The 12,555-nt window shown below is 30.8% G+C and overlaps 3 protein-coding genes across 3 annotated transcripts in view; 1 reads left to right on the top strand and 2 right to left on the bottom strand.

The window, feature by feature from the left end:
- Positions 1 to 494: 494 nt before the first annotated feature.
- Positions 495 to 1,724, bottom strand: LOC105617066 (GTP-binding protein Rit2). Its single transcript, XM_012198644.1, has 5 exons — positions 1,544 to 1,724; positions 1,394 to 1,450; positions 1,140 to 1,213; positions 833 to 1,024; positions 495 to 716 (listed from the first exon to the last, which is right to left on the bottom strand). The coding sequence occupies exons 1-5, from the start codon at positions 1,722 to 1,724 to the stop codon at positions 495 to 497; spliced, it is 726 nt and encodes a 241-aa protein (XP_012054034.1).
- A 2,131-nt stretch (positions 1,725 to 3,855) lies between these two features.
- Positions 3,856 to 6,297, bottom strand: LOC105617064 (ero1-like protein). The gene is made up of 8 exons (XM_012198643.1): positions 6,175 to 6,297; positions 5,710 to 5,913; positions 5,478 to 5,635; positions 5,226 to 5,411; positions 5,071 to 5,117; positions 4,424 to 4,772; positions 4,057 to 4,350; positions 3,856 to 3,907 (listed from the first exon to the last, which is right to left on the bottom strand). Exons 1-8 carry the CDS (start codon positions 6,295 to 6,297, stop codon positions 3,856 to 3,858), a joined length of 1,413 nt encoding a protein of 470 aa, XP_012054033.1.
- Positions 6,298 to 10,033: 3,736 nt separating this feature from the next.
- LOC105617144 (protein dispatched) overlaps positions 10,034 to 12,555 on the top strand; it is a 10,563-nt gene continuing 8,041 nt past the window's right edge. Inside the window, 6 exon segments of the mRNA XM_012198716.1 lie at positions 10,034 to 10,171; positions 10,255 to 10,392; positions 10,532 to 11,206; positions 11,301 to 11,685; positions 11,779 to 11,980; positions 12,081 to 12,468. Of these exon segments, the coding sequence (XP_012054106.1) occupies positions 10,034 to 10,171; positions 10,255 to 10,392; positions 10,532 to 11,206; positions 11,301 to 11,685; positions 11,779 to 11,980; positions 12,081 to 12,468 (1,926 nt within the window).

Raw genomic sequence — 12,555 nt, 5'->3', positions numbered from 1 at the left:
AAAACACAATATCTTCATCAAGAAGCAAGTTGATTCACATGTTTTAACAACGCTTTTTTGCTAGAATTCATACCGAATGTAATATCGAATTTAAAGCTTTTCGTTATTCATCGTGTTCATTGTTATTTTGCAAGATTGTGAATCATTAAATTATAAATACGTTTCAAATAATTCAATATCAGTCTTACAAGTAGATGAAAAGATGATAAATTATTTGAATTTAAAATAAATAAAATTATATCAAAACATTGTGTGAAAAAAAAAGACTAAAACTTCTGCATATACTTAATACATACTAGGGTCAATGATAAGGCAGTGAAATGTTAATGAATTGTCAGTCTCTAAATAAGGGTAACTATGTATCGCGTAAATTAAAGTTATGGGCAATATCTATTTCGTTGTGGCTTGCTATGATATTACTTCCGTCATTGCTATCGTTTGTCGGTTTTCGACAACAATCTCTCTAGTGAAGAACTTATCATCAAAAATCAGTTTTACGCAGTACGGTGAGAAGCATATCTCTTCCGTCGGAAAATAAAGGCGAAGATCGAGCGAATTCGCCACCATCGGCTGCGTCTGCGGGATCTCTCTTTAGTGCGAATTTGCCTGATCAGTGAGAAAAATGCATCGTCTATGAATTGTCTGAGAGCGGCGGATGTCTCGTAAAACGGACAACCGAGTTCTTCCGCCAATGCCTTGCCTTCCTCCGTGGTCACCTAAAATAAGCAACAAGTTCAATGTATGCGAGAAATCAATATTTCATTGTTCTTGTATGCTGTATGTATTCACGATTTCTGATATGTCATGGTCAACTCGACAGCATCTGTTACACCTTTCGATGATGTTGTAGATCAAACTTATTGCCAACTACCACCAGAGGAATGTTCTCATTAGCGCGAACACGTGATATTAGTTTTCTGTACTCCATTGTCTCTTGGAAACTATGTCTATCTGTTACCGAGTAACATATCATAAAACCTTCGCCGCATCTCATATATTGCTCCCGCATTGCTGTGAATTCCACCTGTATACAACAGTATACAGAGTCAGATCCATTTCCGTTAGTATACGAGAAAGGAGAATGCATGAAGAACACTTGTAATTATGATTGTGATTATTGTAATATATAAGTCTCGAACCTGTCCAGCTGTGTCTAAAATATCCAGGAGAGCTGCCTCGCCATCGATAACTACTTGTGTCTGATATGAATCCTCTATGAATAAAAGAGAAAGAGTTATCTCATTTGTGCATTGACCTTGACAATTCAAATTAGATATTTAATCTCTCAAACTCTATACATTAATTAATTAATATCTAGTTGTTTTCTACTTCTTTATAAGATTTATTTGAGAATTAACGAGCTCAAACTTTCTTTGCACAGAATGCGACTTACCTATTGTAGGGTCATGATAGTCTAAAAACCTGTGACTGACAAACTGCAAAGTGACAGCTGAAAAGCAAGACATGTAATTATAGTACAGTATGCACAGTCAAACATTTGATGAAATATTATTCCAATAAATCAATTAGACGACCAGGATACCTGATTTGCCAACACCGCCGTCGCCCAGCACCACGATTTTGTACACCCTGAGTCCGCTTCTGATGGTAGGCTGCGTTAGCACCCGTATGTCGTCCTTGCCGTTGCAGGCAACGTTCTTGTCATACGGGATGCCAGCCGCCGTCGTCGCCGTAGTCATCGTGGCGGCTGGTCGGCCGAGCATACCGGCGCGGCGTGCGTAGGTATTATTATACGTACGTTCTACGTACGTGGCCTGATACCCGCGACGAGCGCCGATACACTTATCCTACGACGAGGCGGCGACTGGCACACTTGATCGCATCGTATCGAAGCGCGACCAATTCAATGGACACACCCGTGTTATTGCCGGCGACTGTTGAGCGATGGACGTCGCGGACGACGCTGTGACTCATGTTTAACGCGTGGGAGAAACACGTTCAGCTTCAGGTCCTCGTGGTACCGCATAACATGACTTAACGTCTGTCGACTGGAACGCACGCTGATCAACACAAATTCGCCAAGAATGACAGCGCGCGTGCGTTTCGTTCTGAAGCCTGTAAATGCTTGTCATTCATATGATTTAATGGCTAAACCGGTATTTTGGCCTAATTGTGTGTGTATGTATGTGCGCGCGTGTGTGTGAATTAGAAATCCATAGTAAAAGGAAGATTTTAATGATCCTTATATCGATTTAATGCAAATCAATTTGTTCATAAGTGGAAAGCTCTTACCGTCTATTTATCTCTGATGTAGAAGTTAGATAGCATTTATGTCTTGAATAATTTATAAATGTTAAACTTATATTATTTCGTTTTATAATTAAGTGACGTTTGAAAATAATTATTTATGTGAATTCTTTCATTCCAATTAGATAAAAGATTAGGCGATAGTTAGGGTACGTTTTTTCGATATTCTAGAAAAATCGGAATTATTAAAATATATTTTTTAATACAGTAAATTAAATTTGGCTCTAATTTTATATTCTTTTAAAATAAATTTTATTTATTATTATTTTTAGCAAGTCATATATTTTATAACATCAAGAATTCAGTCACTAAAATTTAAATTCATAGCTTCAGATTTATCCTAATTCCTGGAGAGAACGAGAAATTGGATTTTAAAAAAATTGAGAAATTGTATTAAAATATTTTTGTTAATTTTTTGTATCCAAATTTATTTATCTCTTTCTTCATTTATATGAAGAATGTTTTATACCATTCTTGTAAAATATTGATATACCATACCAAGCTTTTTTCTAATAATATGAATAAAAACGTTACATATATGCAAAAATTCGCAAGTACAATCCAGATTATTGCACACAAGCCATACATATATTATATATATATGTATATATACAAAATATAGATACATATTTTTTATATATACATATATACATATCGAAAATAATATTTTTATATTAAGTGTGTATATTTTGTATACAGTAATTCTACAAGACATTCTATGTGTTTGTAAATAATGAATCTCTTAATATAAGTAAGACTTTATATCCCATTGATTATAAAAATATGTATTATATAAATAAAACCCCAACTTCAAAGCATAATGTACATAAATTTAAACTATAAATAGTTGCTTTAGATAAAATATTTATCACAGACGGAGTTGGAAAGCTATAATACAAATCGGAAGAAAATATCAATTCGGACGCCAGTCTTACAAGATAAATACATCTAACTATAATAATCACTTGTTTACTAATAATCTTTTCTCTTTAAGCTTAATTAATAATTCTCAGCTTTGTTTGCGTTATATAAGTATAATTCAATATATAGGAAAAAACTTATTAAAAATTATTTGTATGAATAAACACTGGTGCATTCAATCCTTATATATTATTCTACATTATGCATATTTATGAGTATGTGCATGTATATACAGTTTTCCTAAAATATCGGAAGAGATAATTACAATTAACTAAAGTCAAAATTTAATTGCAGTTGACAATTAAACTGACGTTTATGTAGCTTCAAAATTTTTATATTCAAATAATTGAATTATTCCAATGGACTAACATATTTTTTGTCCTTAAAAAGAATATTTGTATAAAATTTTATATAAAATATAGACTGAGATCTATTTAATTATAATGTATAATATATAAATATATAATTATATTAATTTAATTAAAAATGCAACATTAAAATTATTGATACAAACGCACACTCAATTAAGTCAGATACATTAAAATCTGCGATCTACAAGTAGGGAGAGCACTTAAAAGGTTACTTAGAAAATCTAAGCGATGTGATGTGTTTACGTGATGTTTTGTAGTGGTACTGAAGAATCTTTAATTACAAATAGATAATACGTTATCTCATCATCCTGCGAAATCTGTCTAATTCAAAAATACTTTCTGATAATCTGCAAAAATTCATTATTAACAAATTAAACTGTTTTTCTATAAAAATTAAGTAAATTAATAATTTTCTATATAATAATTAAATAATTCGATATAAAATTCTATATAAAATTAATTCTATATTAAATTAATAAAGAAATAAAGTATCTACCTTCCGAAAGCATTCACCAAAGCGACAATTTCACTCCTTTCCAAAAAGAATAACTTTCGATTAAGATTATTAAGTGTTGATTCCCATTTATCAAATTTTCCTGAGAATAATATTTTTAACGCAGTGCCCAGGCCATGGATTTGCAATTTACCCCATAGCTTACATTTGTCACATCCTACGCAATCCATAATACGTGAAATATTTATAAAATGTTGTCTAAATTCTTCTTTCAATACTTGTGCCTCTGCTCCACCGGTAAACATAACTGATTCGTTAAAATGTACTGGGAATGATCTAAAATACAAATTGCATAAACAATTCATAATTATTTCATATGTATTGTAAAAAATATTATAAAATAACTTACCTAACAACATTCAGTATGTCGTTCATGGCCAATCTTGTATCTTCATCCTCCACTTCATTACCTGTATAGTATTCCTCTCTTTCCAAATAAGGTGCAGCTTTAGCTAAAGCTCTCAACTGAAGTAAATATGTAAAATATAGATTTTTTAGCCAGTTTGGACCTTCATCACCTGTTGTTTCAGAAGAAAATCTTCTTTGTAACTCATCCAAATTAGGACCCCATTGATTGTCAGGTGATACTTGTAAACTATCTTGCGGAACCAACAAATATTTTGAACATAAATGTATGTTGATACTGGTGTGTAAACCGGATATAACTCGGTAAAAAACTCGTTTTTCTAAACACATTCCTGAAACAATATATTTATGTATATATTTAAGAATAAATAATAATTTATGTAATAATGTTTGATTTAATGTTAACTATAATTATAATTATGTTAATATGATTATATTCAATTTTTTAGTATTATTATTCAAAATAAATTAAAATCATATTTTATGTAAATTTCAAAAATATGTTTAAGTTGCAATTGAAATAGGCATAAGTAAAAATCTATGAATTGTATGAAAAAATATGATTTATTCACTTATTCTATAGGTTTATACGAAGAATGGATTTAAGAGTGGATTTAATATAGAACTTACCATTCATCTTAGAAGATTGTATAAAAATATGAGGTGAATTTTCAGGCCTATGAAAAAAATAATATGACATATACAGACTCAAATAAAATCAATACAATAAAATAAACACAAATAACATATTTGTGTTTATTTGTATATATAACATAGTCATATACCTAAAACAATTTTCCATGTAAATACATCGCCATATTCTATGTGCACTGGTTCCTTTGTATCCTGTATATCTTTCAGGATTAAGTAAAAGATCCACATATTCTCCAGGACTAGATTCTTTTACACAGAAATTATCTTGAGCATCATCATGCTGCTGCCATCGTTCAAATTCTTTGTAGTTTTCTGAACTATAATCAAATTTATGCTTTATTTTTGATTTTTTATTTGTACATAATATAAATCCTACTAATTACCTAATTGTTGTGTTCAAATAACCAAGCTCCATATTATGATCTTTTGCACTGTGCCTGCAGTCATTAATCTGTGCATTGGCTCTGTATTTATCTACTGGACTTTCATTAAGATGAATATCTCTTGGAATATCTCCCTTTAAACCTTCAGGAATATCGTCCTGCGACAAATTACAGACAATAAAAAAAATTGTCATATTTATTTAAAATAATATTTAATATAAAAAATGCTTACATCTTGGCAGGGTAGCACATGACAATAACGTATAGCACATTTGCTATCATCGGCCCAAAATGGACAATCCTGTTTTAAGTTTACTTTATAAAATCTAAAATAATCTCTGACTAGAAGACTTTGAATTCTCGGATATATTCTCATATTATTAAAATAATCCACAGTATCAACATTGCATGTACAGTCATCTATAGACCCTTTCAGCTGTAATTTTAATTAATTTTCTATATAATAAACATAATAATATAATCTATATAATAAATATAGTATTTATAAATATATAACCATTTTTAATTACATTAAGATATTTCTATAAGGACATAATTAGTTTTTTATTTCACTAGAAAAATAAATAAATGTGATATAAAGATAATAATATAATCTTTAAAACTGCAAATAAATGTAAAAACAAGAAAAAACAAAATTTGCATCTTAGGAAATAATATTAAGAATAATATTCAATACCTTGCAGAAACATTGATCATCTTTTTCAGAATTAGTTCCAAAATAATTTCCGCCTACTTGCAGGAAAAACAAAATTGCTAAGAGCAGTCGATAGAACATTCTTCCTTCAGTTTCAAGATTCATTTCAGGAAAAGTTGCTACTGCGACCAGCTCTGATTAATATCGCAACATTAATCAGACCGTGATAAAAGTGACAGCGCAAATCACTGCTGAAACCCCGTTGCTCTCAAGTCACATCAGTGCGCCTACGTGCTGCGGGAAGCGTAAACATCTGATGATTCGATCTGATACAAAACAATATTCCACGTATCACGAGATTACGTGTATTTGAGAATCTCGAGTATCTCAATTGAAAGAAAATGATAACTATAATAAAACGGAGTAATACACACGTATGAAAAACACAGTCTTGTTCCCGTGGACGTGACAATACTTTAGGGTTTCTGCCGTTTCTTCTAGTTTCCTCTCATGTACGTGCCGCTACTGCCGTCGTCCGTGGCGGGTTATGTGACATTTGTATGTATATGTATACGTACGCAAGCGTGCATGATATACACGAGAGAGAAACGTGGAGCACGGGGCCACGGATGCACTACGTGGGATAGGTTGATTCGTGTATAATATCATGCGTGATAACACGCCTATAAGCCTATAACTATCCCTACTTTCTCACTCCGACTAGATTGATCATTGAAGTGAAGATTCAATATACAGATTTGTTGCTTGCAACTGCACGATAATGTCTTCTCTTCTGCACTTAAAATAAGATAGACGTATGTGTGAGAAAGAAAGACAAAAGGAGAAAGGTAAAAAGTGCAGAAAGCTCAGCAAATCTCTAAGAAAATTCTATTTTTGACATGATTCTCCAATCAAAATATTCATTTTCTAGGGAATAGAAAGTCGTTTCTAAGAACATTCTGTTATTGGCTGCTTAAGATTACTAAGCGCTTAAAATATATAACTTTGCTTATTGGTCTAGTTTACATCGTGCACTTGATATACAATTGATTAACAATTGATTGATTAACTAGTAACTTTCTATTAAATTATTTTTGTTTCATGCTCATCTACTAAAGCTGAAAACACAATAAAAAGTACAGGCAATAGGAACAGAGAATAAGAGATTTCAATTTATCAGAAACTATGAATAATAGAATGGACGCTTTCTGATAAGTTGAAATCTTTTATTCTCTGTTCCTATTGCCTGTGCTTTTCATTGTGTTTCCAGCTTAATGTAGATTAATTTTAATCTCAGTTCAATTTAGGGTCATCAAGCTCCGATTAACTTAACAGGCTTAGTAACTTTGCAAGATTCCAACTGAAACTGATGTCGGAGAAAAAATGTAAACTAAAGAGTTAAACATATTTTACTAATTATAATTAACTGTAATTTTACATACTATATTGAATACAAAAATAGCTTATTAATAAACAGCTATCAGAGAGAAACCTTGCTACATAAGTTAATATTACAAATCTATATTTATAACTTCTCTCTTTGCATTTTTTCTCCGACATCAGCTTCAGTTGGAATTCTGCAAAGTTATTAGGACTATTAAATTAATCGGAGCTTGGTGAAGGTAGCCCTTACTATTCATCTTTTTCTAATTTTTAGAACTAGAAAAAGACGAAGAGTAAGAGATTCTGCACAATAAAAGGGAACAGAGAACAAAAAATTTCAATCTATCTGAAACTGTGAGAAACTGTGTATTCCACAATACATAATTTCTGATAGGTTGAAATTCTTATTTTTTGTTCCTTTTATTGTGAGGAGCCCCTAAATTGAACCGAGATTAAAGTTAATCTATAGGTGCGTCAGCAATGTAAATCTGAGATGCGAGCTAGCAGATGGCGAGCTTGATCACGTGATCTTCGAGCAATCCGGGTGCCAAGAATTAATTCCGAACGATACAGAGCTGTAAACTATCCTTTAAGATTAGATTATAAAATGAAATTGTTTATTTTTATGAAATAAATAAAAATACCCTATTAATTGAAAATATCTTTCGCTTTATTAAAAACTGATAATAATCTTATACTAAAAATAGATCATTACACATGAATGTAACAAACTCATACGCAAGATGTATTTTCTTAAAAGAAAATACTGCACTGCAAATAAATTTCAGCAATTTGAAATTTATAAGTTATATCACTTGATTTATATTCGTTAGAGTCTTTAATATATTACTACAGTTTGATTTTATTTCATTCTATATGTGCAATATAAGCTTTGATCTAAAAATTAACTAGCAAATTCTTTGTTTTTAAATAATCTCAAATTCATAAAGAGGAAAAGAATTAAAAATTTACTTTCCTTGTTAAATATTGTACATATACAATGTACTCAATTTCTATTTGATAGCATTTGTTTCAGCATTTGTAGACGTTATAACAATTCAAATACACTATTTGTAAAATAGAAAAATTAAAAGAGATGAATGTGTGTTAACGAATCAGTTGGATACATTATATAAATAATACACAGGTTATGAATTTAATTTAGGCGCGAAAATCTGCATTAATTCTGCGAGCTCGGTCTTTGAATCCGGAATGAATCGAGCAGCTCGATTGCCTCTGAAATGTTAATATCGAAGGCAGATGACATGTAGCAGAAAAATGCGAATTGCCGAAAGATTGTCGAGCTAAAAGAGCAAACGGACATCTTTGATTTGCAATACCGAACGCATCTTATATAGAAATGGACATCAGAGATGTTATTCAAAAAAATGATGAAGAAATGATGAATGATACTAAATTGATACAATATTCATCCAAATGATTAATTAAATATACATCTGGTATATATTATATATATTATTTACATGTATCGAAATTAAGATAATTCAATAGAAAGTTACTAGTTAATACTCATATCAAATGCATGATATAAACTAAGCCATTATTTTAATGTTATTGCATTTAACGAATTATTATTTGTTTTTAATTAATCTCAAGTATTTAATCTTTCATATTAAATGTTTGCCAAAATAACTCAGACAGAGCGAGGCAGAGCAAGGCAGAATTTCGAATCGAGATGCTATTGTCGCTGGTGTCGCCGCGCATGTGTAATAAGTGGTCTACAATGGCAGTAACTGTAGTGGATAAGCTTGTGAGAGTAACAAATTGACCAATCGCAGTTGAATATGAGAAGAATAATCGATTGTGATTGGTCAATTTTTTAAGTCTCATCCATTATGATACTACCATTGTAGACCACGGATAAGAAAAGCGTCTCGTCCAGCAGCAACGGGTCGTACCATTCGTCACTGTAATGTAAACACGTGTTGTTATTTCGAGTAGATGCACAATGCAAGATTTCTCCGCGTGGAATATTAACGAGATAATCACGAGTATATTCGACTTGAATTGATCAATGACATGATAATAAAAAGAAGCATCTACAAATTTTAATAATTTGGTTTATTCGCGTATGTTGAAATTCACTACATTCGTATGGTCGTTTCTGCATTCGCGACTCGGATGTTAAAATTTACTCAGATACTTTTAAAATTAGACTCTGAACTGTAATAGAAATAAAGGAATCAACAAAATTGTTCGACTAAAACCATTTGGTACCTTCCTGCGGAGATATTTGAATAATGAAAGGAAAATGAGACGAGCATAGTTATGTGATGCAAGATTATTGCCTTTGTTATAGAAGAGTATTTTAATACTATCACAAATTCTTCAACGAACTGTATACTGATGCAAATATATGACGACTATTAATCGTGTGTGTATTGATGGTTTTTCATCTACAACACATCTAAAGATATTTATTTAAAATAGATATTTAAAAAAGTTATATATATAGATATATATATACACATACAAAAATAAGAGAAACTTTATAAAAATGAAAGCATCCTGGTATCCTCGTATAATTGCTCATCATCCATATATTATTTTACTGGTCATTTTTATATTCTCTTTAGTATGTCTAATTATTCCGCTTACAACTGAAAAGTTTCCAGATTTTACGGATCCTCAAATGGTATGTAAGATCATCTTCTTGTAAGAATAAAAGAAAAATTCTGTACAATTTCAATATATTTCAAATATATATTTATACTATAGGGTTTTGAGGCAAGAGGTACAGTTTTAGCGCAAAGACTGACAGCTTGGAATCATTTAATAGAAGCTACAAAAGGAAGAGGAGAACTTACTGATAATCCTTTAGAATATTATCAATACATACGTCAACTAACTCAACAGGTATAAATAATAAAATTTTTTTTAACTATAGTCCTATAGTTTCATTTTTTTTAATTATTTTAGATAAGATACTTAGAAATATTAGTTATATGTTAAATAATTAGCAAAACATTATTAAATTTTTGACTTGATTTTTCAGTCTAATATGCAAAATCGTAGTTTATCTACTCAGGGTATTCTTAGAAAAAAACCAAAAAATAAAAATAAACAAAAAGTAAAGAAATATGAAACAATATTAAATAATACAGATAAAGAAGCAAATGAAGAAGACAAAGATACATGGGAAGAATTATTAGAATTGAGAGATACGCATAATGCAGATATAGAGGACAAGACTCAAGATCATCTTGATAGTGATAATTTTTTCTGTAATTTACCAACTTCTTCGTATGCTCGTGTTGTGATCGCCATAGATTCAGAGGAAAAAAATTTGAATTTGTGGTCTATGGAAGGTGTATTAGCTCAATGTCACATTGATGGTGTACTTCGTGGAAATGTTCACTTTCCATCTTTGTGTCAGATGCAAATCAATCGCAATGATGCGGCAGATCATAAATGTTGTAGAAGTTGGTCACCAGCTAACTATGTGGCACTTTTATCCAATCGTAGTTCTTGTTTGGGAGTAACAGAAAATGATCTGAGCAGAGTAAAAACACTTTTGCAACAATGCGCTTATTACTATCATAATCGTCAGTTGACGCCTAACTGTGCAGAAGACTTTAATTGCCAAAAACATGTGCCAAACGAATGCTACATGAGAAATGCAGCTTATCATTTACTACACTATCTTTTAGACGTTAATTTTATTCCAAGTGTAAGAGTCCATCATAACTTTAATATTATTTTAACAAATAATAAAATTAATATATTCAATATCGAATTAAATATTTATTGGATTGTTACAGAAGATGGATCCCAACAGCAAACAAAATTCGACATTGCATTCTGCAATGCTATTTCTTCCAATTGCGGCAAGCTCTGCGACTTTAGATTTTTATAAAGCAATAAATAATAATGATTTAATATACGGAAATTTTCGTGTTCAAGGCATTCAACTTGGTCTAAAAAGTACATTATTTGATCACGATATATTATCTGATTCGAGTCTGGTACTCGTCGGTTTTATCTTTGTTACATTTTGTATCTGGGCATATACTGGTTCTATAGTATTGACTATAGCAACATTTTTCGCAGTAGTATTTAGCCTTGGCATTTCATATGCAATTTATACTGTTGTTTTACATATTAATTTTTTCCCATTTATGAATTTATTGGCCATTGTTGTAGCCGTAGGTTAGTATTTTATATGAAAATAATCATAAGTGAAATCTACCTAAAAATGCTATAAATACATTTGTTATAATAAATGTATTTATTTTTCTACAGGTATTGGAGCAGATGACGCATTTATTTACTGTAAGGTATGGGAATCTAAGAAAGAACAAAAACTTTCAAATGACGGATTAATACAGTTGGTGCAAGAAACAATGACACATGCTTTTCCAGCTATGTTTGTTACATCTCTTACGACAGCAGTAGCTTTTTTTGCATCAATTGTCAGTAATGTGACTGCCATCAATTGCTTCAGGTACTAATTTTATTATAAAGCTAATTTATGAACATTTTTGTATTCCATACTTAAATGATCTTGACTACTATATATACTATATATAATAAATTTTGTATAGTTTATTTGCAGGCATGACAGTCATTGCAAATTTTTTCTTGATGATTACATGGTTACCTGCGTGTGTGATTGTGTCAGAACATTGCAAATTATCCACTCTATCGCCTGTCAACTTTATTACCAGAAGAATTATTCGTCCTTTAAGATCTTTGGGAGATAAAGTGACAATAGGATTTACCACCTTTCTTACTGGATTAGTACTTCGATTACGTTGGTTTTGGCTATTAAGTTTGGCTATAACGGCATCAGCGTGTTGCAGTATCGTCTTCCATTATCCGGGTTTGCAACTGCCAGATTATATGGATTTTCAATTATTCCATGATACACATCCGTTTGAACAATATGATCTAGTATATTCACGGAGATTTTGGTTTGAACGATATGAAATGGTGCTTATTTTACTTATGTGGATATATTTGCATCACAATATATATATATATATATATATATATATATATATATATATATATATAATA

This window comes from Atta cephalotes (assembly GCF_000143395.1).
Source record: "Atta cephalotes unplaced genomic scaffold scaffold00011, whole genome shotgun sequence".
NCBI lineage: Eukaryota > Metazoa > Arthropoda > Insecta > Hymenoptera > Formicidae > Atta > Atta cephalotes.
Note: the sequence above shows the minus strand (reverse complement) of the source record. Positions and strands in the feature narration are given on the sequence as shown.